The 27,813-nt window shown below is 42.5% G+C and overlaps 1 protein-coding gene across 1 annotated transcript; it reads left to right on the top strand.

Moving 5' to 3' along the window:
• Window positions 1–10,169: 10,169 nt before the first annotated feature.
• Window positions 10,170–18,161, top strand: LOC139317696 (26S proteasome non-ATPase regulatory subunit 11-like). The gene is made up of 7 exons (XM_070944775.1): window positions 10,170–10,239; window positions 12,355–12,452; window positions 13,518–13,643; window positions 15,151–15,186; window positions 15,593–15,644; window positions 15,995–16,137; window positions 16,246–18,161. The coding sequence occupies exons 1-6, from the start codon at window positions 10,170–10,172 to the stop codon at window positions 16,135–16,137; spliced, it is 525 nt and encodes a 174-aa protein (XP_070800876.1). The 3' UTR covers window positions 16,246–18,161.
• Window positions 18,162–27,813: the final 9,652 nt, after the last annotated feature.

The following is a 27,813-nucleotide window of genomic DNA, read 5'->3' as shown; positions in this document are numbered from 1 at the left end:
TAAAGTTATTTAAATATCTTTTAAGTCTTTCTGCTAATATTGTAGCGAAGATTTTATAATCTGAATTTAGCAGAGATATAGGCCTATAGTTCTTGACTTGTTGTGGGTCAGTATCCTCCTTTGGGATAAGTGTAATATATGCTTCTAACCATGATTTGGGTATTTCCTTCTTTGACATTACTTCATTCATAAGTTGAAGTAAGATCTTATCTACATAAATGTATTAATGAAATGATGATTCTACTAGCATGTTAATACATGTTGTTCAATGTGTGCCTTTAGTCCATGTTTCTGTTCTACCATTGCCAATCCTTGAACAGCATTCATTTCAAAATTACAGGTAGTCCTTGACTTAGAACAGTTCATTAAGTGACCATTCAAAGTTACAACCGCACTGAAAAGAGTGACTTATGACCATTTTTCACACTTACAACCGTTGCAGTGTTCCCATGATCATGTGATCAAAATTCAGAGGCTTGGCAACTGACTCGTATTTATGATGGTTGCAGTCTCCCAGGATCATGTGGTCCCCTTTTGCGACCTTCTGACAAGCAAAGTCAATGGGGAAACTAGATTCACTTAACAACCATGTTACTAGCATAACAACAGTGATTCACTTAATAACTGCGGCAAGAAAGGTAGTAAAATGGGGCAAAATTCATTTAACTGTCTTGCTTAGCAATGGATAGTTTGGGCTCAATTGTGGTCGTAAATCAAGGATTACCTGTACTTGTTCTACAGATTTCTTTTGCATTATTATGGATGTACTTTCTACTATCTTTTTTCTCTGTTTTCTTGCTACTCCTGAAACATGAGTAGTTTCCCAGGAGTCTTGTCTGCTTCATATTTCATACCAATCAGCTCTAGTTAAATATCTGAAAATCATAAAGTAGTTTTCATGACAATTCTTTACTTTTCCCTCTTCTAAGCAAGGCTGGTTTCTTTGTATTTTGACACAAAAAGGTATCAAGAAGCATTGCAGTTAGGTAAGTTGACTTCCTATACTGACCCTAATATTAATTAGGTTTGTTCTAGAAATGCGTAAAATGGTATATGCATAGAATAGCTAGTTTGAAGTGATTTTTGCATGAAATGAGAATGTGTTTGGTCCGGACATGGAATGAAATAGTTCTTTTTTTGATCTGGTAATGGTTTGAAATATCTTTGTTAGAAGCTGAAGTGTTTTCAGGGGTAGGTTATAAGAGTGAATAGTGGAGAAAAAACAAGGCCATTGGTGTTTATAGAGGCTATGAGTAGAGGGGAAGATCCTGGAAAGATTGTGGAAGGGTAGGCTGCTGAGGAAATGTGGCAGACTGGAAGAGGGAGGTGCTGGTTCAGATCATGTGGGTCATCAAGGTATGTTATACTAGGACAATGTGGCAGTTGAGTGGAGAGCAGGGAAGGTGCTAGAAAGATTGGGGGTGGGCAAGATAGAGGGATATACTGCACTGGAAGTTCACTGAAAGGTGATATGCACCAGCTTTGCCCTACTTATCCCATGAAAACCCTCCCTTAGAATATAGTTTTAGCTAAAACCCAGAACAAAAAAGTATGGTTTTTTCCCCCTGTTGAACTGTAGCCAATCCAAAATGGTTTGGCAAAATGTCCAGAACCCAATGTGTTTGTTGCAAGCTTGAAACAAAATACATGTTCTGAATTTTTCAGATACAATTTAGAAACAAAATTCACAGTGACTTAGTTAAGTAACTGACAACTGTGCTGGGTTCTCCAGGTTGTGAAGAATAATATTGTTAAGATCTTATTAATGGCAAATTCCATTAGTTAGGCACATGTGATGTATTTGGAAGCTTTGGGAGTATTATACTGATACTGAAAAAGAGAAATACTAGTTTTCGCATCTAGTGTATTGGCTTGTATCTACTGTTTTCACTCTTCCTATACCTCTATCAAAGTAATGTATTAGATTTTTCTTTTTCTGATCAAGTTAAAGGATTCAGAGGAAGGCCTTTAACATGGTGTAAATGCCACCATCACATTGCTTTTATCAGGATCACAGCTTTTGCGGGAGTTGAAGAAGATGGATGACAAGGCCTTGCTGGTAGAAATGCAGTTACTAGAGAGCAAGACCTACCATGCCTTGAGCAACCTGCCGAAGGCCAGAGCAGCATTAACCTCTGCCCGTACAACAGCCAATGCAATCTATTCTCCACCCAAGTTGCAGGCAGCATTGGATATGCAATCAGGTAAAGCCTCTGTGCGTTTCATATTATGAGTGCCTTGATCTTGAGTCAACAGGAATTGCACAAACCAGGAGAGTGTGAGTTCTAGGCCTTCCATATAGGCATAAAAGTTGGCTAGGTGACTTTGGGCCAGTCACTCTCCCTTGGTCCAGCCCACCTCACAGGGTGGTGGTGGTGGTGGTGGGGAAAACAGGAGGCAGGAATATTAGGTATGTTCACCACTTTGAGTTATGTATAAAACAGGATAAAAATCTAATAGTTATAATAGTACAAAAATGCTTATAAGACAGAACCACACTGAAGCAGTCTGTCTAGGGAAATTTGTAGCATGTGTATGTTCCAAAGATGTTTGTATGAAGTTTGAATAAATCTTTTTCAGAATTACTGTAGGTTGAAAATATCTGCTTTGGATGGTACAGGTAGTCCTCTGGTTACAATGACAATTGAGACTGGAATTGCCATTGCTAAGCAATGTGGTTGTAAAGTGTGACATCACATGACCGCATTGCTTAGTGGCGGCAGTCCCAGATGCCATTATTAAGTGAGGACCTCATGTTACCATTACTTCTGACTCCCTGTCAGTTTCCCCATTGACTTTGCTTGTGGGAAGCTGGAAGGGAACATCAGAAATCACGATCACATGACTGCGGCTTGCTGCAATGTTGTAATCACAAGCATGATGATGGGAATTTTGAAGCAGCTCGAACTCCAGGGACCTATTTTAAGACCCCCTCGTTCAGCACCATTGCAAATTTGAATGGTTGCTGAACAAGTGGTGGTAACCCAAGGATTACCTATAATTGTTGGATTTCTTCTAGCATTTTGAAAAGAAATTGCCTTTTTTTTTATTTATTAAAAAAAGTTTTTATTTTCTGATCAAAATAGTATACAATATAAACAATCATTCAAACTATCATCAAGAAAGAAGAAAAAAAAATCAATCCATAATCCATCACTAAATTCAATCTTCAACCCCTCCCCACCACCCACCACCCCCGACTTCCCAGAACAAAAACAGGGCATAGATTTCACCAAACATTCGCTAAAGTAAACTAGCTAACTTCAAGATTTAATAGCTCCCAAGACCCCTTAACTCCCCTTTTACAATTTCATCAACCTGCCTTTTTATAGACTCAAAATAGCGTATAAGAAGAATTCTAAGAATTTTAAAACCATTAACAAATATTAAGCATTCAAACCTTAAAAATTCTCTTAATATATCAATAAAGTATTCAATTCATTTGCAAAAACATTTTTCCCCCTCCTACTTTTCTCAAAGTTCAAATATTTTGAAATCTTATGACAAAAAATAAACCTTGGATATTCAATAGTTAAATTTCTACATTTTCTAAGTTTCTAAATTTCCCCCCTTCATTATTCCTCCCTCCAACTTTTAAAATTTTAAAACATAATCATCAACATTTTAATTAACCATTAATACATAAACTAGAAAATAAAAAAAAATATTCTTACATTCTTACTCTTGAAAAATCTTAAAACAAAAAATAAACCTTAATTAATCTGTATGTTTACCCCCTCAGTCTTTTTTCCTCCCTCCAACTTTTAACTCCTAAAATATAATCTCTTTTAGCCATTATCATTATTTAGGTTTCTACATTTTTTTTTTAAAAAAAAAACATAATCATTTTAATTAACCATTAATGCATCGTATTTAAAAATCATTATTTAGATTTATACTTTTCCCCCCTCAGTAATTATTACACCTAAAACATAATCATTTTTAACCATGAGTAGAACAACTGCAAAACCAAAAAGAAAGGTTAATCTTCCATTCTTGCTTTCTTTTTATATTTTTTCCAGTCTTTCTGCATCCCTCCTACTTCTATTTTAAGGAGGTTTTTCATTTTAGTTTGAGGTTGATGTAACTGCAAAGATTGTCCCCTTTTTGAGAAGATTTCCTCTGATTTAGAGCCCCCATATCGCCTCTTCTTGCTTATATAAATCAGTTCATTCCTTCGTCTGTAAGACCAAAGATTGTCAAGAGTTTGTGAAAAAAAGTTCAGTTGTTTCATTTCTATTAAATGTATAACCACTGGCAAATCTCCTTCATCTTCTAAAACTTCGGAAGTCTGATCATTTACTACTTTCTTCCAAACCAAGTCGTAATTTTGAAAGATTCTATCAATTTTTCCAAAAAGAGCAGAGAATAAGCTCGAAAATTCTTGAGCAGATTCTTCCACCTTCTCTGCTTCAATCAAAATGTCTCCTGAATTGTCATCATGCTCCGTACTGGCTTTTGTCTCCTCAGTCATTTCTGTCGTTATCCCTTTAAGAATTGCTATTTGATTACTTATAGCTGCAGTATCATTATTCATGGCTTCTTTTATAAATTCTGTAAATTCTGCATCAAAATCCTTATAGTTCTGTAAATCAGACAACTGTTTCATTTCTGACACCTCCAAATAGCTTCCAACCCTTTCAAAATCTCCTTTCTTGGAAGCCATTTTATTTTAAAAAGATTTTCTTTCTTCCCACAACCATAAAGTCATAAAGTCACAGCCATCCTCTTGAGCAACTTTCAGCAATTTCTTTATAAATCACCAAACGAGATAATCTTTTCCCAAACAGCTCTTTAAAATCTATTCCAGCAACTTAAAGCCAGTCTCTGAGCACGAGTCTATTAGCAGACACTTTCCTTTCTAACTTTCACTTTTAAAATCGCAACAAAAATGTTAGATCAGGCGCAGGAAATGAAGACGTGACCAGCTCGATACATTAAGTAACTTTATTAGTTACAAGTAACAGACAAGACAAGACTGGAACCGCGCTGCCGGAGCTCTCCTTATATTCGCTCCGGCAGTCGCACCGCCCCTGACAGGGATTCAAACTTTCCCGCCCGGTGGCTGGCGGCCAATCCGGGCGGATGTCCTTATAAGGACATAACACTCCTCCCCCCTTAGTCCGGGAACTGTCACTCTTCATCAATAAACGTCACGTAATCACGCAGGTACGTAGGACGCCTCGGCACCCTAGTTGACCTGCGCAGTCTCACTTCTTCCTCGTCCCTGACCTGGACGGACGGGGCTTCTGTGCCTCCTGGTTCCCTCCCCGGAACCGGGTTCGGTTCGGCTGGCGAGTGTGTGGGGTCACCCTCAGCGCCTCCGGCCGGACCACAGACCTTTGATGGCTGGTTCTGATGGTCTTCCTCCTGGCCTGTGGATCTGTCGTCTCGTCGCGGCTGCTCGGTTCCGACCCGGGAAGAGCGTCTGAGTCTCGGTAAGTCCTAGGCTGTCACTTGCTCCTCCCCGGTCTCCCAGGTACCGTGGTTCGGCTGGTTGTTGTCTGGTGGGTGGTCCGGATCGGTGCCCTCGGGTCTGGTCTGCCAGCTGTGGGTGGTGTTGTCTCGTGTCGCGTTGTCCGACCTTGCAGGGGTGGCGCAGGTCCCCTTGGTTGGGCTGGCGTTGGCCTACCCCGTCGGGTCGGCGGCGGTCGACCTGGCCGGGCTGTTGTTGAGCGGCTACCTCTGCGGGTCGGCGGAGGTCTCCCCTGCCGGGGTGGTGCAGGTCTCCCTGGCCGGGTTGTTGTTGGCTTTCCCTTCGCCCTAGTCCCTGGTCTACCGCCGGTTGGTGACTGGGGGCGTCTGGGTCAGGTTGTTGTTGCCGGGCTGTCTTCTGTGTTGGGCGGGGGTCCCCCTCGCCGGGGAGTCATATGCCACCCTCACCCATGGGTAGTGGGGTGCCCGCCTTGGCTAGGTCCCGGTCTACTCGCCTGGAACGGAGGTCTCCCTGGCCGGGCTGGCGTTGGCTGCCTTCACTGGCGGGGTGCGATGCTTCCCCTCTGGGCAGGTCCCGGTCTACTTGGGGGCTGGGTTGGTAGTCCCTTGCTCTGTCGTGCCGGGTGCCCACCTCGCTGGGTTGGTGTTGCCATCCCCCATGCGGCTGGCCCCGGTCTACCTCGCTGGACTGTCGACGTGACAGTGCCTGGTAGTGTGCTTGGCCGGCCTTGCTGGGATGGCGGTGGTCTGCCTCGCCGGGGTGTGGTAAGCCTACCTCGTCGGGGTGTTGTAGGCCTACCTCGTCGGGGTGTTGTAGGCCTACCTCGTCTGGGTGTTGTAGGCCTACCTCGCCAGGGTGCTGTAGGCCTACCTCGTCTGGGTGTTGTAGGCCTGCCTCGTCAGGCTGGTTTTCGTGCACTCCCCCCCACCTTTTCCGGAGCTGGTCGATGTGACATCTACAGACCTGTCCATCTTCCAGCTCCACGGTGTAGGACTTCGGGCCGGTTGTGCTGTCTATCTTCCCCTTCAGCCACTTAGGAGAGCCGTTGAAATTCAGCGCGAAAACTGAATCTCCCTTGCTGAAGGCGCGAAGCGGGCGGCTGGCGGTTGCGGTCACTTCTGGGCTGTATTGGGGGTGCAGCCGGTCCAAGGGTGACCTCAACCTTCTGCCCATCAACAGTTCGGCCGGGCTCTTGTGGGTGGTGGCATGCGGCGTGATGTGCTGGGTGAGGAGGAAGTTGTCTATCCGTTCCTGCCAGTCTCCCGGGCCCATCTTGGTGAGTGCCTCCTTGGTGAGTCTCACCATCCGTTCTGCTTGTCCGTTCCCAGCCGGCCTGTACGGGGCAGACAGGGCATGGCGGATGCCCAGTCCTTCCAGGAATGATTCCATGGCCAGGGATGTGAGTTGGGGCCCGTTGTCAGAGACCAGCACATCCGGTAGTCCATGTGTGGTGAAAAGGCGGCGCAGGGCTCGGATCGTTGCTTCTGTTGTGGTAGATGCCATGGGTACCACCTCGAGCCACTTAGAGAAGGCATCTACCACGATGAGGAGGTGTCGCCCTTGCATCGGACCCGCGAAGTCGATGTGGATCCGCGACCAGGGGTTGCTGGGGGTCTCCCACTTCGCTGTCTCGGTTTGTGGCAGCGCTGGGCGTACTTCTTGGCACGGGTCACATCTGGAGACCCAATCCTCAATGTCTCTGTCCAGTGAGGGCCACCAGACGTAACTCCGTGCCAGGGCCTTCATGCAGACGATGCCCGGATGCCCTTTATGTAAAGTCTCTAGCGTCCGCCGTTGCAGAGTGCTTGGGATCAGCACCCTGTCTCCCCATAGCAAACAGCCCTTCATGGTGGACAGCTCCTTCTGCTTCCTGGCGAACGGGCTGAACCTCTCCTCCGTCTTCTCCGATGGCCACCCCCTGAGGATCCAGGACTTCACTTGGCAGAGTGTGGGGTCCTTTTGGGTGTGGACGGCCACATCTGCGGATGAGACTGGACAGCTGGCGTCGTCATCTATGTGGAATAGGTGGAGCGTGGGGGCTGGGTCTTCTACTGGATCCTTCAATGGGCATCTGCTCAGCGCGTCGGCGTTTCCTATGGCTGTGCCTGGCTGGTGCACGAGCCTATAGGAGCAGCCGGCTAGGAAGATGGCCCATCTCGTCATCCGCGGGGACATGAAGTTCGGGGTGGGTTGGTCGCCTGCGAGGAGCCCCAGGAGTGGCTTATGATCGGTGACTATGGTGAAGCGTCTCCCATAGAGGTATTCATGGAAGCGTTTCACTCCTGCTACGATGGCCAGGGCTTCTTTGTCCAGCTGGCTGTAGTTACGTTCTGCACCGGACATGGTCTTCGAGAAGTATGCTATGGGGGCTTCTGAGCCATTGGGTAGTTCGTGGCTGAGGACTGCCCCCACCCTGTAGGCCGACGTGTCGCAGGTTAGCTTGATGGGTAGCGTCTCATTGTACTGGATGAGGACGCTTTTGGAAGTTAATAGTCCTTTTATGGCTCGGAATGCCACTTCCTCTTCTGGGCCCCACTTCCAGGAAGCCGCTTTCCCCAGCAGGCGGTGGAGTGGCTCAGCAACTGTGGCTTTCTGTTTAAGAAATATGGCATAGAAGTTAAGCAACCCAAGGAATGCCTGAAGTTCCGTTTTGTCTTTTGGGCTTGGAGCTTCATGGATTGCTTTCACTTTTGATTTGGTGGGGTGGATGCCAGTACTATCTATGAGATAGCCCAGGAACTCGACTTCCAAAACTCCTAGGATGCACTTATCACGCCTGACCCTCAAGCCCTTAGCCTTGAATCGCTGCAGGACAAGCCTGAGCCTTTCAAGGAGTTGTGCTCGTGAGTCTCCGGAGATAAGCACATCGTCAAAGTAAGGCACCACCCCTGGAACGCCTTGGAGAAGGCGTTCCATCATAGATTGGAAAATGCCGGGGGCAGCGCTGACTCCAAATTGGAGGCGGTTGCATTTGAATGCCCCTCTGTGCGTGACAATTGTTTGTGCCTCCGCCGTTTTTTCGTCCACTGGCAGTTGCTGGTAAGCCTGGGCCAGGTCCAGTTTCGCAAAAATTGAGCCAGATCCCAGGGAATGCAGCAGATGTTGCACTACTGGGACTGGGTATGCGCTCTGTGCCAACGCCTTGTTGATGGTACAACGGTAGTCGGCGCAGATGCGCACAGACCCATCATGCTTCAGTGGGGTCACAATGGGGGTCTCCCATGAGGCATGATCGATCGGTTCCAGGATGCCCTGGGCGATCAGCTTATCCAGCTGTTCGTCTACTTTCGGCCGCAGGGCAAACGGAACCCGGCGGGGCTTAAGTCTAATTGGGGTGATTCCCTTGTCCAGATTAAAGGAGATTGGCCTTCCCACAAATTTCCCCAGCTTACCATCGAAGACTTCTTTGAACTCTTCGATGAGGTTGTCGAGTTCATCCCTGCGAATTTGATGGATGCCTCCGATGGATAGCCCCAGCGGCTTAAACCACTCCACTCCTAGCAGGTTCGGTCGGCTGTTCTCCACGACTGTGATGGGAAGCTTGCCTTGGAACTCGTTGTAGGAGACTCGGATGTTTGCTCTTCCTAAGACTCCAATGGGGTTTCCCCCAAAATCGACGAGCTTTGAGTGTAGTGGCTTCAGGTCTCGTTTGCTGATGCTGGGTTGCAGGCGCTTCAGCTGGTGCCAATCCATGATGGAGTAGACCGAGACTGAGTCTACCTCCATTGAGCAGGGTGATCCCTCCACGTGGATGGTCACGTGGAACTTGGTAGCATTGTCCGAGTTTGTGTGGGCGATGGTCGTCTGGTGGACCGCTCCGCTCCTGGGAAATTTGTCGTCTCTGCGTCTAGATGGGCCAGAGGACCGTTTGGATGATCTCTGGTATTCTTCTCGATTTTCGCGGGGACGGTGGCTGGAGGGTTCTGGGGCTGGTTCCTCGGCTCTGCAAGCTTCGGCGATGTGACCCCTTCTGTTGCAGCGTCTGCAGGTCGCATCTCTCCACTTGCAGGTTGCCCTGGCATGGTCCCCTCTGCAGCTGGCACAGCGCTCCCCCTTGTAACTTCTTTGAGCGGTTTCCCGCCTTGGGGGTCTGGATACTTTGTGGATGGTGGACTCCTCCTCCAATTCCGATCCAGCTGTGGAATCCTCAGTTGATGATTACTTTGTGGTGCGAATCTTGTGGATTCCCTTTGCTCTGCTTACCGCGGCTGCCGCTTTTTCTGAGATTTCGGATGCGGTGGCTTCCTCCACCACATCCTTGAGCACGAGTTTCTTCCTGCTCAGGAATTTCTTTTGCAGGCCTCTGTCCCTCATGCCGAAAACCACGCGGTCAGCAATGGCGTTGTCCACATGGTCAAATTCGCAGCTGGCTGCGATTTGGTGCAGGGCGGCCACGAATTCCTTGATGGTCTCACCTTCCTTCTGATCCCTCTGATGGAAGGTGAAACGGTTCGCCACTGGTGTTCCTGTTGGGGCATAATGGTCCTCCAGGATCTGCAGCAGGTCCGTCCATGGTACTTCTTCGATGTCTCGTGGAGCTACGAGATCAATGGCCATGTCGAGAACTTCGGAGCCGCAGTTAGCCAGGAAGATGCCCTTTTTTCGGTCATCGTCGGCATCCCTGATGTTGTTGCCTCTCAGGTATTGCCGAAATTTGACCACATAGGATTTCCACTTGTCCTTCCCTGGGCGGAAAGGAGCAAGGGCTGGCAAAGTGACTTCAGCGGATGCCATGCCTTTGGAAATGCCTACTGGTGGTTTCAGGTGCTGGTGTCTTGGTCTTGTTGGCTTGGCGTCACGAGGTTTGTCTCTTGCTCTAGTCCTTCGTCACCAGTGTTAGATCGGCGCAGGAATGGAAGACGCGACCAGCTCGTTACATTAATAACTTTATTTAGAAACAGTAGCAAGACTGGCTGCGCGTTGCCGGAGCTCTCCTTATATTCGCTCCGGCAGTTGCACCGCCCCTGACAGTGATTCAAACTTTCCCGCCCGATGGCTGGCAGCCAATCCGGGCGGATGTCCTTATAAGGACATAACAATAAAGGCTTTCTGCATTGTTGTCAAATCCAAGGATACCAAGTGAGTGTTTTGGCTGCTGCACAGATTTGCCAGTTTTTAAATTCATCAAGTGTTCTCAGCATTTCTTCTTGCTCACAATTTGGTAAGACCCCAAAAGAGTTAATCTTTCTAAGGCCTCACCCATAGCATGTGTTTTTGGCATTATTTTAGGTGGATTATTTCAGCTTTGTCTTGACAAGGATGCTAGAGTTACTGGGTTGCCATAGTTTTTATAATTTGGCATGCCCTTGGCATTGGGCAAGACAATCTCTCAATGCACTCATTTTTCATCCTGAAAAACATATAGTTGATATTTTTGAAAAGTGCCCTTCAAAGGGCCCAAAACATGGAAGAAATTGTAGATTGGTTAAATGACAGCAAAATAATTTTATAGCCTGCCACGCTTGGATGCTCTTTAACAGCACTTTGAAAGAAATGGCTAAATGCCAGAATATAGTAATAGCTCTTCTAGTAAGCCAGCACCCATTATTAACTCTAATAAGTAACTTTAAACAGCTTGATTCATTTGAATTATATAACTGCCTGTTTAGGTTTCTTTTTTGTGGAATGTGATGCTATAGATCTCGGTTTATTTGATCTTATTAGTCTTAATTTGGTTTCCCCAATAGTTTCCGTTCATGACTGGCTGTGGGCTGTTCACTGCTATTGCCAGTCTTTTAATCTTATATAGAAACTGTTAACTTATTTGCAAGTTTTGCCCAAGAGTTTCAAAAGTTATTTTCTAAGAAGTCCACATTCTTGTTTATAGATGGTTAATATTCAAAGATAGAAAATACTGTTTGTGTAGTCAGTCAGCATCGCCTGGCAACAAGGCATGTTGTAAATTCCTTTCAGAGTTGTTTGACTTGCTCAGCCCTCACTGAGGATGTATTTTTCTGGAGAAAAAATTGCTGCTTCATGGCTAAGGGAGCATTCTGATCACCTGATTGCTTGTTTATGAGAGGTAGACAGCTCTAGAAATGGTTGCCTTTCAAGTTTTGTTTCCAAATCCCAATTCAAATGTTCATATGTATTTTAGGTGTGAATAAAGTAAGTAGGATTTGTCTTGTTAGTTTTATTTACAGTTTTCTTGTCCAGGTGTAATCATATCTGTCTGCTTTGTGATTTAGGTAGAATCTGGACTCCTTTTGTTGCATGGGGTGGGGGGGAGATTTTGACTTTTATCTTGAGAGGTTAAATTAGATTGAATTTTAGGATTTTCAGGATGTTATAGCTGTCTAATCTTCAAGGGAGCAATAGGGATAGTTAACATTGAGCAGCAGATTGAAATAAAATAAGGATAATATATAGATAAAATGAGAAAAAAATACCAAACAAATAGATTGTCCTGTCAGCTCATCTGAGCCATTTTCCTACTTCCAATACTAGCTAGCACTTATGTTTTTTAATGAGTTTAGATCAGGGGTGTGGTTTCAAACTCGCGGCGTCACCGTGGCATCATGTGATGTATCGGGACTTTTTCCCCCTTCGCTAAACCGACTGTGGGCGTGGCCAGCGTGTGACGCATCTGGCCCATGGGCTGCAAGTTTGAGAGCCCTGGTTTAGATCCTCATTGATGGATTTCAGTTGCAGAGAATACTTGTGGGCTTTCAGGTACTTCGTCGTAGCAGCCTAAATTTCTGCTTCTATGTTGGGGTTATTTTGTCTTGATAGTGTTTTTTAAAAACTTAATATGAATGCTTCTGTGATTTAGCAACTGCTTGGGTTAAGTGAGGGCAGAAGAATTAAAGCAGTCTTAGTATTTTCATCAAGTATCCTTCCTGAATTACATTCTGTCCAACTAAAGCACTTTTCTCACATGTGAACATTACAAGCACTACTTGTATCTAATGGTTCAGAACAATATAAATGTTGGCTCTACTCTGTTTTACAGACAGAAGCACTGAAGTGTGTAGCTCAAGCCAGTAAGAATCGATCATTGGATGATTTCAAAGAGGTAAACAACCATAATAAGGAAAACGGGTTGAATATCTTTGGGTTAGAGTAATCTTTAGTCTTAGAAAAGGAACTTCTACACTAAGAAGCAGTAAAGAAAAAAGGGAGAGATGTCTTCACTATACCCAGCCTTTGAGTCTTCAAGATACGCTTGCTGAACCCATTTGGGACTGAGTGGACTGGGCTGTGATTACTAAGCCCACAGTTTCAATCATAATAACTGAAGAGTCTGATTTCTTCAGAAGGTGCACTTTGGAGTGCAGACTTTTTTTTCGCTGAAAGAAGAATCAATAACTTGGATCCTGCTATTGTTTGATAGGTCAAAGCATGTTGCAATAAAAATATTCTGAAGATAACCTGTTTTACAGATGTTGCAGGTTCACTATGCACGAATCAAAACCAAACTAGAAAAACAATTAGAACAGAAAGAAAACTGAATAATTTCTGTTGCTGGAAAGTAAAGTACTATGTTCAAATGTTCCCTTCTCCAACCTGGAAAAAATGTTTGTTTCTGTATACAGATATATCTGTGGGAAAGCTTTGAATATCTTGATCTGCACAACTGATTAATTGACCTGAACTAGGGGCTTATCTACAGAATTAAAGTTCAATTTGGTTACGGCTACCTCACTATGAGAAGCTATTTGGCTCCAAAGTGGAAATGGTGGTTTTAAGAAGGTGCGGGCATGCTTGCTGCCCCTCTTGGCATCACCTCAAAGGAGACAACAGGTTTAGTGAGTATGCCCACACCCTCTCTGAAGCACTATTTTTGCTTTAGATCTAAAGAAATATACATCACTAGGACACATGATTGTTGCAAAAGTTCAAATAGCCACTTGAAAGTGCCTGTTGGATGCTCATAGGTCTGTGTGTCTTGAGTGTGATTTTCATTAGTCAGAGATAACCATTTTAATCCCATATGTAATTCCTTTTTTAATGAAGTTTTTAATCATATTAAAGATGATTCTAAAAATAGACATGAATGGGATAACTTTAGGTAACTTGTTCGGGATGGTTGTGAGGTTGCCTTCTGCATTCAGTAATGATTGAATTTTATCTGCCATAGGCTCTGAAAGATTATAAAGTGGAACTCAGGGATGACCCCATCATCAATACACATTTGGGAAAACTGTACGATAACTTATTGGAACAAAACCTCATCCGTGTTATTGAGCCTTTCTCCAGAGTGCAGGTAAAAAGCTCCTGCAGAGCTTTCCATGTGCTTCCCTTTCTGCTTTTATTAAATCGTTATTGTTCTCTCTTTTCCTATCAAATTGGGCATGGAGAGTTTATTCTAAAACATTGGCACTTTCATATAAAACTTACCTAAGATTTGTTTTAAATCTTTTAAACCCTTCTATATCTCTGTCTTGTTGAACAAGTCAGTGTCCATATGACATATGAAGTAATTATGTCTTATTTGGACAATTCTGATGTTCCTTCTGCTTCTTTTGGATGGAGTACAAAACCAAACTGGGACTAAACTATTATTCTAGCTTCAAACATAATCACAAGCCCTGGTTAAAATGAGGAAGGATTTGTAAACTAATAGCAACTTGTGGTTGATTGTATTAAAAAAAAATCAGCCATGGTTTCTTTTCTCATACTGCATGTTTATTTAATTGATTTATTTGGTCACCATTTATGCATTAGCTAAATCAGAAAGGAACATAACATACTATGACATAGCATTTTAGTGGAAAAGCTGTATAGACGTAAGAAAAATAAATAATAAAATAATTTTGTCTAAACCAAGATACTCTGAAATGTTCTGTTACGTGGGTTTTAGGACTGGGATAGGAATTTCAGGGCAGAATGAATTGGGTGAAACTTTTCCAAATCTAGAATTAGTAGTTTTTAATATAAGGTCAATAAATGGATTTAGTTATCAGATTCTTATGCTGTGTTCAGATTCTATAGGAATTCTTTGATCAGAAGTACTAAGAGAATCCTTAGTTACTAGATTGTTTGCCATGCATATGTAGTTTTTTTTTTTTGTTTTTTTTTTAATTTGATTTATATGCCGCCCTTCTCCGAAGACTCAGGGCGGCTTACAATGTGCTCAGCAATAGTTGAATTATAGATTCTAAATAATTGATCATAAAGCTGATAAGATTATTTCAAGATAGGAAGATTTTTTTAAAAAAGAAGTGTAGTATGGGTGGAGATTCTTAATATTTTCTTTATAAAATTAATAAAAATGTAATTGCCAAAATTGACCTTGTGTTTCATTATGAAGAAAAAACTCTCAACTGTGAATCAAATAATCAGAAGCGCTAACATCAAAGTTAAAATTATGTAGAGAATAAAGACGGCAAACCTGACAGATACGTAACATCCATTACCAAAGTGACAAGTGGAAAAGCATATCTTAAGTCCACAACAAGCAGAAAATATGTGGAAGAGGCTCAGGATACCTCCCTAATTCACATGAGTATAAAAAGGCAAGGAGGTACAGCACAATCAGACTTGTAAGATTCTGTTATCATAGCCACTCTTAATAAAAGTTGTTTTAGCCTTCCTGTGGAGTTGATTCCTGCTCTGGTCTATGTGGCAAGTCTGACAAATTAGCACGATCAGTTGTGAATACAGGGGTACAGCCAAATAGTGTAAAGATTAATAGATAATTATTACATATTAACTGTTTCAGAAAAATAGCAGTTCCACTCACTGTGGCCCCATCTCAATTTCTTTTGCAGATTGACCACATATCTAGCCTTATCAAGTTATCAAAGGTAAGAGCTCAAATGTAGCAGCCTATATGATACTATCAGTATTTTTTTGTTAAAATATCAGTTATAGTTGTGAAAAAGCCACATTAATTTTCTTCAGCAGAAGTGATTTAGGAAGAAATTTCAAATTCAGTTTCAACTCTTAATAGACATAAGTAATTCTGTTTTTGGACAATTTAAATAAAGCAAAAAACTTATTAATCCTGAAATATTAGAACTGCACATGAAAATAAGCTGCATTGAACACACTAAGCAGATATACATGCATTGAACTGTAAAGGTTTATTGGACTTTGGCAACTGTTTCTTTGAAATAAATAATGGAAAATAGTTCTTCAAGGGAAAAAGGGGGAGGAGGAATCATTATTCTAAGCAATCTCTCACTTGAGCATTTCCTGGTTCAATTTCAGGCAGATGTGGAAAGAAAGCTCTCTCAAATGATCCTGGACAAAAAATTCCACGGTGAGTCTTCCACAATTCTCAAGAATGAAGGAGTTTGTTTCTGTTCAGTGCAATGTTTGTGTTTCTTATGTTTCCTGAATAAATATGAAGTACCTCAACAAGCATCAACAATAAGTTGTATTATATTGAGGAATTCCCACAGGTTTGAGGGTTCTTCCTTTATCCTCATCTTTAAAAGTTCTGTACTTGGAAACTATATAGACTGAGTCTAATCTTTTATTTATTAAATACATATTTCAAGCTAGTCTACTTACTTTGCTCCTTTGAAGTCTGTCAAAACTAAAGAGGAACACTTTGTGTTAGAGATGTAAGTTATCCAAAAACCTTAATTGAAACTTTTCTCTCATTAGGGATTCTTGACCAAGGTGAAGGTGTCCTGATTATTTTTGATGAACCACCTGTAGACAAAACATACGAAGCTGCTCTGGAGACCATTCAGAATATGAGTAAAGTAGTGGATTCATTATACAACAAAGCTAAAAAGCTAACATAGGTGAGGGTCTCTTTCAGCCCATAGTTAAGGCTGTAACAGATTTTTGCACCCCCTCCAGAAGAATTGTTCTGTTGAATGATATGGCTCCGTCTTTTATTTTCCTTGCAGAGTTGAAAACTGTTGGCTGTTTGGAGTGTTGGTGTGTGAAATGGGGGAGGGGGGAACAAAAGGTTTAGAAGACTGGTGGAGGGGGTTGTTCCCCACCCTCCTTTTACTCTTCTTCTCACTCAAAAAGTTTAAGACAGCCTTCCCCAACCTGGTGACCTCCAGGTGTGTTGGAACTACAGATCTTTGAATTCCAATCAACATGGCTAGGAATTCTTAAGACTTGTAGTCCCAATACATCTGGAGGCCACCAGGACAGGGAAGGCTGTTTTAAGATTTCCTCATCTGATCCATCTTGTCTATACAATTGTGTGTTTCAGTTTCCATGTAACCTTTTACCTGCTGAATTTTGTACTGGGATGAGAAAATGTTTAAAAAAGAAAAAAAATGTGGGGGGGGAGGAAGCAGTGGCAGCATCCTAAATAAAAGGACTGAGACTTATGCTACCTTTAAAAATGAACAACAAAGTTGCTTTTCATTTTCTTGAAGGCGGCAAAGGGGTGGGCCAAGATGTCTTGTAAATCACAAGAACCCAGCCACACAAATTTCCTGCAGAGAAGGTATTTATTATGTGCATTGTGTCCAACATGATTATCCACAGGTGTACATGCACTGGGTAATCAAGGTTGATTACTGTTTCTCAGTATATGCCCAGGTAGCAAATGTCTATGAGTTTATGTTGATTTCCCACTCTTTACTCTGTAAAGAGTAAATTAGAAATTGGGAGCTATGTTAACTTTGTGGTTAGAATTCAGGAGTTATGGGCAGTGAGAGTGAGATGAGTTGCCTAACCACAACAATCTTCACAGTTATTGAAATCAGTTAAAAAACAACTATTACAAGCCTCTGTCATCCTTAAGTGCTCCATCTTCAATTCTAAGGCCTTATCAAATGGGGCCTGCTTGAAATACAGTTTTCCATAACAATTAAAGGGCAGAAAATAGCCACTCCTGAACAGTGGTTCTCAAACTTTCCTAGTTCTGTACTTCATTCTTTTTTTTAAAGGCCAGAATGTACTTGCCTTTTAACTTTACAAGATATGCCATTGAAAGTACAGTTGAGCTTCTGTTCCTAATTGTTGATTTCTTTTTTTAAAAAAAGTACCGTATTTTTCGGAGTATAAGACGCACCATTTTCCCCCCTAAAAGCGGGTGAAAATTTAGGTGCATCTTATACACCGAATGTAGCCCCGCCCACCCACTGGCCCCCACCCTTTGGCCTCTGCCTCCCAGCAGTTTACCTCCTTGCAGCAAACAGCAAGAAGAAACAGCTCCTTTCAGCTTCAGCACAACCTAATTAGCACAAGTTGATTGGATCGGCCTCCTGACTCTCAGCTGTTTTGCTCGGGCCTCTGCTGCTTGCTGCAAGGAGGTAAATTGCTGGAGCAGATTTTTTTTTTCCTTGTGCTAATCAAGCTATGCTGAAAACGAAAATGAAAGTAAAGCAGGCTGTTTGCTGCAACGAGGCAAAATTGCTGGGAGGCAGGGGCAGATTTCTTTTTCTTGTTTTCCTCACCAAAAAAGGTAGGTGCTTTTTATAGTCCGGTGCGTTTTATACTCTGAAAAATACGGTAGATGGATTTTTATTGATGGAAGGCTGGTTTGCGCCACCTAGAGGTATTTTTAACCTGTGTTCCATTCCCTGAGCATCAAGAATAAAGCTGCTCTTTGAGGGAGAGGGCATGGCTGAATATTACACTCTTCCACTTATTACACATGTTGCTGACATGTGAGTAGTGTAACCTTCCACATTGCTACCCTCATCTTCCACTTTCTTTCTCTGCTTTCTCATAATTATTTTGTAAAATACTTCTCCTATGTCACAAAATATTTTTGCATACACATGACATCTCTTAACTGGCTGTATCTACCCCTCATTTTACATGCTGCTTTTTCTTATCTTTTGTTTACTTAGCATTTTTAAAGTTTCTGTCTCAGCCAGTTCAAATGCTCTGGGAAGGTGATTTTTGGGGGGGGGGGCGTGTCTTGGGGGGGGGTTGTCACCATGAATTTCAAAATGTAGAACTGGTTCATGCTAACACACACCAGGTATATCTGATGTTCAGATGGCATACAAATAAAAAAAATATTTTTCAAAAAGTCTGTCTGTTTTCTTTGCTATAGAGGCACAAATATAAGATCTTGGGAGTATCAGTGACATGGTGACTCAGTCCGTATAATTGTTAATCTTCATAGTGCAAGTTACCTTAATAAGGTTCTTCTCTTTACCATAATCACTCTTTTGTAAAATCTTTCAAGCAGATTATTGACTCTGTCGTACTTCATGTGATCTCACTGAGTCTTGTTGTTTGAACATAGAAGCATTTTATTGCAGCCTGTCAACAATAGGCCAGTCTTCTGGAGAGAACCCACCCAGTATCTGAATACCTTAACCAGTGAGCATTTTGAGCTGTAAGGTCTTAATCAGGAACAGGCTCAAGCTCAACCCTTCCAAGACTGAGTGGCTGTGGTTCCCGGCATCCCGATATGGTCAGTTGACTCCATCACTGACTATTGGGGGCGAGTCTTTGGCCCCCACAGAGAGGGCTCGCAATCTGGGAGTCCTGGATACGCAGCTGTCCTTGGAGGAACATCTGACGGCTGTAACCAGGGGGACCTTTTATCAGGTTCGCCTGATCCGCCAGTTGCGGCCCTTTCTTGATCGGGATTCCTTGTGCACAGTCACTCATGCCCTCGTAACCTCTCGCCTTGATTACTGCAATGCTCTCTACATGGGGCTCCCCTTGAAGAGCACCCGGAGGCTCCAACTGGTCCAGAACGCAGCAGCGCGGGTAGTGACGGGAGCAGCGTGGCGCTCCCATGTAACACCGCTCCTGCGTGAACTGCACTGGCTCCCGGTGGTCTTCCGGGTGCGCTTCAAGGTGTTGGTTATCACCTTTAAAGCGCTCCATGGCATAGGGCCTAGCTATCTTCGAGACCGCCTACTGCCACCGACGACCTCCCGCCGACCCGTGCGCTCCCACAGAGAGGGCCTCCTTGGGGTGCCATCAGCCAAACAATGCAGGCTGGTGACCCCCAGGGGGAGGGCCTTCTCTGTGGGGGCACCCACCCTCTGGAATCAGTTGCCCCCTGAGATAAGGAGAATCCATGACCTCAGTGCCTTCCGCCGTGCCCTTAAAACTTTCTTTTTTCAACAAGCCGGGCTGGCTTAATTTCTTTTTAAGGGTTTTTTAATTGTTTTGTTTTGTTTATCGTTTTAATTAATGGGGCCAAATCTATATATATATTTTTAAATGTGTTTTAATATTTGTATTTGATGTTTTTATTTGGCTGTTCACCGCCCTGAGTCCTCAGGGAGAAGGGCGGTATACAAATTCAAAAATAAAATAAAATAAAATAAAATAAAATAAAATAAATCAGCAACACCAATCATGTAGTTGCCAGAAATATGAAGTTGCAAGTAGTTACTTTGGACCTCTAATCTTACATAAACTCAGTAGATAGCCATAGATAAACCTTTATCCTTACATCCCACCCACTTCTGTATAGTATCTGTATAAGGTTGAAAAGAATTGATGATTGTATATAAAATGCAGTATGATTGAAGTAACTACAGGTAGTCCTCAAGTTATGACCATAATGAAGCTTGCCCATTATGGTCAGAAGCAGGGCCGGATTTAGATGAAAAGAGGCCCTAGGCTATTCCACTTATGAGGCCCTTTCACCAGTGGTGGGATTCAATTTTTTTAACAACAGGTTCTGTGGGCGTGGCTTAGTTGGGGGTGTGGCTTGGCAATCGTGACTGGGTGGGCGTAGCTAGCTGGTCACGTGACTGTGTAGGCATGGGTAGCTCGTCATGTGACCGGGTGGGCGTGACTATGCATAGACTTTTTTCAGAGGGCTGAAAAAAGTCATTTCTGACTGGGCCTCGCACTTTTGACCGGTCCTCACACTTATGACCATCCTCACATTTATGCCCGTGCAGCTTTCTTAACAACCATGTCACTCATTTCACAACTGCTTCTCTTCACCATGGTGACAAGATAGGGCAAAAACGTAAAATGTGAGGACAGTCGTAAGTTCGAGGACTGGTCAAAAGTGCGAGGACCAGTCAAAAATAACTTTTTCAGCCCTCTGAGTAGTCCATATGCATAAAAGGATACAGCAATAGAGAGGGATGAAGGAAGGGAAGGGAAATTAGAGTAGGAGTGAGGGTAAGAGAGGGAGGAAGAGAGGAGGAGAAGGAGAAAGGAAGAGGAAGTAGGGAGGAGAAGAGGGGGGGAAGAGAAAGTAAGAAGGAAAGAAAAGAGAGAGGTGGTAGGTTTGAGGAGAAAGATTGCTGTACAATAAAAAAGATGAAAGGGAAGAAAACCAACCCCAAACAAATATGAAGATATTAAGATAAAGAATGAATTGTTAAACTTTAAAGAATAAAAGAGAACAAATATGAATAAATAACAATAATTAGAAACACACATACAAACATACAATGTATTTTCTTTGAACAGAGTATTTGGCCGGTTCACAAATTTAACCAGTGTTTAGTCCTTTCAATTAAATTTACAATTTCTATATTTCCTTTTTGCCATATTTATTCCTCATCTATTTTTTTAAAAAACCAATATTACCCTTCATCCTCATCTCTAATCTTAATCAAATTCAATTTTTCCCTTCTATTCTATATTATACCCCTTCACATTGTCATCTATTTTTATATCCATCCTCACATTGGTTAATTATGTAATTATGTAATACAGTTGTTTAATATAAATTCAACATTTTAATATAAATCAATTAGTTATATAACTACCTTTTTTGTATATTAATCAATATGAACATGAATATTCCAATTATTTCCATGCAATCCAATTTCTTACAAATCAATTAATTATATTTACCAATAATAATAAACCAAATAATTTCCCCCATATATTCCTCCAAACCACAACTTAACCATTTCTGCTTTCAGAAATATACAATTAATAGTATCTCAATTATTACAATTCCCTAGTTAAATAGAGCTTTTTTTCTTTTGTGTTTTAAAATCCTGAACTCTCCTTTTTTTCCCTAAATTTCCCATTGTTTGCACCTACCTTTTTTGGTGAGGAAAAAGAAAAGAATTCTGCCTGCCTAATTTTCCAACCTTGCAGCAACAGCAAAGCAGTTTCAGTTTCGTTTCTCAGCATAGCTAGGGGAAAAAAAATCAGCACTCTTTGCAAGGAAGCAGAAGAGCCCTGAGCAAAACAGCCGAGACAAATCAGCTGAGAGCCGGGAGGCCAATTAGCCTATGCTGAAGCTCCGTGGGCCAATAAAATTACAAAAAAAACACCGAACCCTTTGTTAAATTGCTGGCTCCCCCGCCCCTCGCCCACCACTATTTATTGGCAATAAATAGTGGTGCGGAGGGGCGGGACAAGCCAGCAATTTAACAAAGGGTTCGGCTGCACCACTGGCTCTAGGGCGGCTCTTTGAAGCTCCGCGGCAAGAATTTGAAGGTTTTTTTTCCTCTAGCCATCGGAGGCAGCAATAGATTGGGAGTGGGCGGGGTAAGCGAACGGCCGGCGATCCAACAGAGCAGAGAGTGAGGGTGAGTGAAGGCGTGGAAGCTGCTTTCTCCATCCTGCTCTCTTGTGTCTGGAGCAGGCTAGGGAAGGGGTGGGCAATTGTGGCTCTTTTACAACCTGTGGCCTTCAACTCCCAGAATTCCTGAGACAGCCAAGTTGTCTCAGGAATTCTGGAAGTTGAAGTCCACAGGTTGTAAAAGAGCCACAATTGCCTACCCCTGGCTACGGTAGGCTGGCGCCGCGCGGGTGGGAGGCGAGGGGCGGGCGAGCCAGCAATTTAACAAAGGGTTCGGCCGAACCCCCTAGAACCCCCAGAATCCCACCACTGTGTAGGCCCCTCTTGATCTTGAGGCCCTAGGCTGAAGCCTAGTTAGCCTATAGGAAAATCCGGCCCTGGTCAGAAGTCAGGATGGCTGTTAAATGAGCTACCTCACTTAATGACCCCCCATTCCTGCTCTCCCCAATGCAATCGTTAAACAAATGTAAGGGCCGTTAAGTGGAGCATGGGGTGCCTTGGGTGGGGAGATCCTGGTAGAGCTAGTGCAAGCAAAAGCCCACCTGCCTCAGGCATCCCAAGGCCCCCCCACCCCCTGAGATAGCCCATGCTCCACTTCCCACCCCTTGAGGGTCCCTATAGCACAATCACACACTTAAATTTCAAAGATCTCCAGAGGTCAGGGTAGGGAAGGAAAACAGGCTGCTCTGCTGCTGGGCCACATACCACAATCGGACATCTTTTTCTGAGTGCAACTGCAAATTGCTTTGACCCACCGACCCGTGCAGCCCAGAAACAAACATAATGGAAACACCGGCTTGGAAAATGACAGCCACTTGTGGGATCCAAGCAATGGAGGCCTTTGCTTTGCAAAGAAAAGCTAAGCTCTCTATAAGTGGAGAGATCCAATTTGCTCCGCCGGTGATAGCGAGCACATCAGATAGCTGAGCAAAGAGCTCACTATCACCCGTGGAGCAAATTGGACCTCTCCAAACTATATGCATTTTTTTTCTTACTACTATATGAATCTGGATAGGAATGATCAAGCATGTATGTAATAATAGGCATGTATATAATAGAAGGGACATCTACATTGATAGGCTTATACCAGGTTTATACTACTAGATTTGTCAGGGAATACTGTATTAAGTATATTTCATTTGCTAGTTAGACTTATAAGTCATCTGGAACATGCCATCTTGTAAGGTTTACTTTTGCCTTTTGAGGACACATCAAGTCTGTCTTTGATAAACAGTATATGTCTTTCAACATAAATGCAGAAACTAATGGAGAAAAAGGGACTTGTATGAGAAATACAACTGAAATATATATACAAGCAGGGCTGGATCTAGTCTTGGCTTCTGCTTTTATCAGGAAATCTTACCTAAACTACCCTATTTTCCTATGTCACTTGCTTTATTGTTTCCTGTTTTCATAAATACTCAACTCTATTATGAGCCCCTTCCCCAGATTTGAATCCTCAACTTAAAAGCCTTGGCCCAGGCGTATATATTTTGTTAAAGTGCTGGAAAAGTAATAAATGTGAAGCATAATTCAGTATCATGATAGTTTATACTTTCACATAGAACAACAAGCAATGTTTATAGCCTTTGTAGTGTCAGCTATATGTGTATTATTAACTGCAATCCCTGAAGATACATCATGCGTTGACCTACTAGAGGTGAGGAAGGATGAATTATTGGGGCGTCTAGTTTATCAAGATTAGAGCAAAGGTGAAGAGAATCTCATTGAATATAACCATTTCCATGATAGCAAAAAAATATTTTCTACTGTTGAATCTGTATACTATTCAGAAGAGCAATTCCATATTATAAAGGTTTTATTACAGCTTGTTCCCCTTAACAGTAAATGTTAGCAGTGTTCAGAAATCCCGTATGATAATTCTGTGAAGAATTTTGCAGATAAAGTTCCTTGGATGTGTTCACACTTGGGCTCCGCTCAGTGGTGGTTCTGGGGAACATACTGGCTTCCTCTTGGCAACTTCTGTTGAACATCTTTCAGTTTGTATATACTGATAATTGGACAGAATCCATGGAGAAACACAGGCTTACTTGTCCTGAACTTCCAGGGAGAAGTTCTCCGATACTTCACATGGATCTTTCCTAGCCCTAGGAAGTATTGAACCCCCCCCACACACACACACACAAAACAAAGCTGAAAAAACTTGCTCAATTTTTGAATTGTGTAACTGCCAAAATACAATTTTCAAAGGTATATATTTTTACAAATATACATACATGCATGGTACTTTACAAAATTAAGAGAGAGAAGTCTTTGTCCCAAAGGGCTCACAAGCATTTGATTGGGATGAGGCAGGGAGACAAGTGAAATAATAAATTTAAACATAGCAATAAACACAGTTGTTTTATAACTGGGCAGTCTTGTTCATCGATTCTGTTACAGTGACTTTCTGAAACTGTAAGAAAAGTCATTTTCCTATTCTCTGTCATGAATCTTGCCTTTAAGAATATTAACTTCAGAACCTTTCATGTACAAAGTCTGTTTTACCGTTAAGCTACAGCAGGACAAGATGGGGATAAATGCAAATTCAGCATACAGAAGTTTGATTAGGGTTTAGAATATAACACTCTAATAACTCGTAGACTCTAGTAACACTACTATCATGTCTCCCCTAGTCCTTCTTTTCACTAGACTAGCCATACCCAATTTCTGCAACTGTTCTTCATATGTTTTAGTCTCCAGGCCCTTAATGGTCTTAGTTCCTCTTCTCTGCACTCTTTCCAAAGTCTCGACATCTTTTTCTATAATATGGTGAACAAAACTGGATGCAGTATTCCAGATGTGGTCTTACTAAAGTTTTATAAAGTGGTACTAATACTTCACATGATCTTGACTCTCTCCCTCTGTTTATGCAACCAAGGATTACATTAGTTTTTTTGGCTACTTCCTTATATTGCTGACCCATAATTAACTGGTTGTCCACTAGGACTCCAAGATCCCACTCAAAGTTACTGCTTTTGAGCCTGGTTTCACCTAATCTGTACTTGTACCTTTGGTTTTTCCTGCCCAAGTGTAAAAACTTACTTTTCTCTACATTAAATTTCGTTTTGTTGGATAGGGCCCAGTATTCAGTGCTTACTTCCCTGCATGTAGATGTAGTTCCATTAAGGCAGGGGTGTCAAACTGGTGGCCTGCGGGTCAGATGCATCATGCGCAGGCCACGCCCACCCCAGTTCCGCGAAGGAAAAAAAAATTGCAAAACGTCACGTGATAGTAACGTTACGCCGCAAGTTTGACACCCATGCATTAAGGACTACATGTGTGTGGTTTGTTAGCCAGTTACAAATTCATCTGGTGGTGATGCTGTCTATCACACATTTTTCTAGCTTACCAAGATGTAAGGTTTCTAGTTTACCAAGGTTGTGGTCTACTTTGTTGAATGCCTGAAATCCAAGTATACTATGTCCACAGCATTTTGCTGGTCCACTAATTTAGTCACTTTGTCAAAGAATGCAATAAGATTTGTTTGGCAGGATCTGTTTTTGATAAACCTGTGTTGGTTTGTGGTTATAACTTTGCAGATTTGTTTTTTGATAATCTTTTCCAGGATCTTCCCAGGTATTGACGTCAGGCTGATTGGTCTGTAGTTTCCTGGGTCTGTCCCCCCCCCACTTTTTTTTTTCTTTCAGATTGGAACCACATCAGCTCTTTTCCAGTCCTCAGTCCCCAGTGCTCCAGGATCTTTGAAAGATGTGGTTCAATTGTTTTGAGATAACTTATGTCAGCTCATTCAGAATTTCAGAACAGGATGTAATCCGTCAGGTCCTGGTGATTTGAACTCATCTAGATCAGACAGGTGTTCTCTTACCATTTTTTTGCTTATTTTAATTTTAATTTCTAGTCTGTCTTTTACAGTTATGTTTTTGATAGGTTGGGCTATAGTTTCTTTTTGCGTGAAGACCAATGCAAAGAATGAGTTAAGCAGCTCTGCTTTCTCTACTGCCTGTTACTTCCTTGCCATCTTCTCTCTTTAGTGGACCAATTGATTCCTTGACTTTTTTCTTGTTTTTTATATGTTGAAAGAAACTTGTTTTATTGTTTTTGATATTGGTTGCAAGTCTTTGTTCATTCTGAGCCTTTGCTTTCCTGAGTTCGTCTTTGCAGATTCTGGCTATCTGCTGATATTCTGCCTTAGTTATGTGTCCCTCTTTCCATTTTTTGTACTTGTCCTTTTTGTCTTTCAGTTTATCAGAAAGATCTTTGTGCAACCATGCTGGTTTCTTCTTGGATTTTTTCTTTTTTCTTTTTCAGTGGTATTGTGCTTGATTGGGCTTTCATGATCATATTTTTCAGAGTTTCCCAAGCTTCTTGAATTGTTTTCCACTTTAAGATTTTCACCCCTGGAATCTTTCCCAAGCTCTCTCTGAGTTTGTTAAACAAATTTCTTTATTTCTAATTTCATCCAGTATCTTTTGCATCTTTTCCTGAGATTTTCTGTTGTCTAAATGGTTAAATTGTATAAATTAATCCCTGATGACCACTTTATTGGCATCCCAGTCATTCAATTTGTTCCTTTGTCTCCTTTGGAGACCCTATTCTAATAGAAACTGCCAAACAATGCATCTACCAACTCCAATAGGGTAACAACTCCATGAGAGCATACGTTGAAGTTTTCAAGCTCATTGCAGCAGATCTGGATTGGAATGAACCAGCTTTAAGATCACAATTCAAGAAGGGGCTCAACAAGACCGTAATATCACAACTAATACAACAAGGTATTCCACAGAGTCTACAAGACCTCTATCTAGCTGCTATAACAGCTGAGTCTCAACTCATAGAAGTTCAAGCATTTTTCGACAGCCCCACCCAACTGCTTCCAAGGCTGGCTTCACCTGTCACTACCCCTAGCCTCCCTGCCCACCTTGGATTTGGACACTGAAGAGCCGATGCAAATTGGAGCAGCCAGACAAGCCCCGGGAGGAGAAGAATGGGAAAAGCGCAGAGAGCTCGGTCTGTGTTTCTATTACGGACAGCCTGGCCACATGGGCAAGAATTGCCCTACTAATCCTCCCAGGAGAGGCAACAGACAGTGTCAGGGTATGAAGATTTAATAGCTGTAAGGTGATGTAAGGTTGTAAGCGGAGGCAACTGAAAGCTGATGCAATGGGAATGAGGCAGCAGGGTTACTGCCACTTTAAGAAGCTGGGTAGAAGCTGCCTATATAAGGGAAGCCATTAGAGGGCGTTTCACTTCTCATGTTCTCTCTTGTCGTGTATCTCATTGCTCTCCGTTGTCAGTAGCTGTATGATACGGTATTTACCACGTATAAGTCTGTATATATTTAGCTGTATATAAACCACTGTTAATTATCTAAAGGCTCTGTGTGCTGTGTGCTGTGTCTATGCTCCTGGGTTTATCTCATAATACTAGTTACACTGCCTAAACTCTGACTGACAGTGTGGCAATGTCTCCACTACTCACTGCCTGGACAACAAGCCCCAAGGCCAGGGAAATGAGAAATGCCCCCCCCCCTCCACGAGCTCACATGGCAGGCCACCCAAGCACTGAACAGAGCTCAATTACCTCCACACTCAGGAAATTAATAACATTTGATTCTATCCTGACACTTCCCAGTGGTCAGGAAACCACCATCCCTGTTTTGATAGATTCTAGGTCAACCTCTGACTTCATAAAGCTAGCCATGGTCCAGAAACTTAAGATCCCTACAGTTTCCCTGAGGTCTCCATTGCCAATGATAACTATTGATGGACAAATTTTAAAAGCAGACCCCATTACTCTCTTTTTTAAAGTTTTGTTTTGTTTTATTACATATAAAAATTCCATTTCTAGTTAAACAGCGTGTTGTCTGGGTACAAATACTTTTAGAAAATAATCAAAATATTTACAATAATGTCCATTACATTGGTATTAATTATATAATAATATTTGCTTATCCATTTTAACAAACCTTCCTTATAACATTAGTCCTTTTCTTATATTTCCATGTTTCTAACTTCTGTTTTTATTGGTTAACCATTGATAAAATAAGTCCCATGTTAAGAAGTATTCA

The sequence above is a fragment of the Pituophis catenifer genome, unplaced genomic scaffold (assembly GCF_029215685.1).
Source record: "Pituophis catenifer annectens isolate HBS135680 unplaced genomic scaffold, rPitCat1.0.hap2 SCAF_5, whole genome shotgun sequence".
NCBI lineage: Eukaryota > Metazoa > Chordata > Lepidosauria > Squamata > Colubridae > Pituophis > Pituophis catenifer.
Note: the sequence above shows the minus strand (reverse complement) of the source record. Positions and strands in the feature narration are given on the sequence as shown.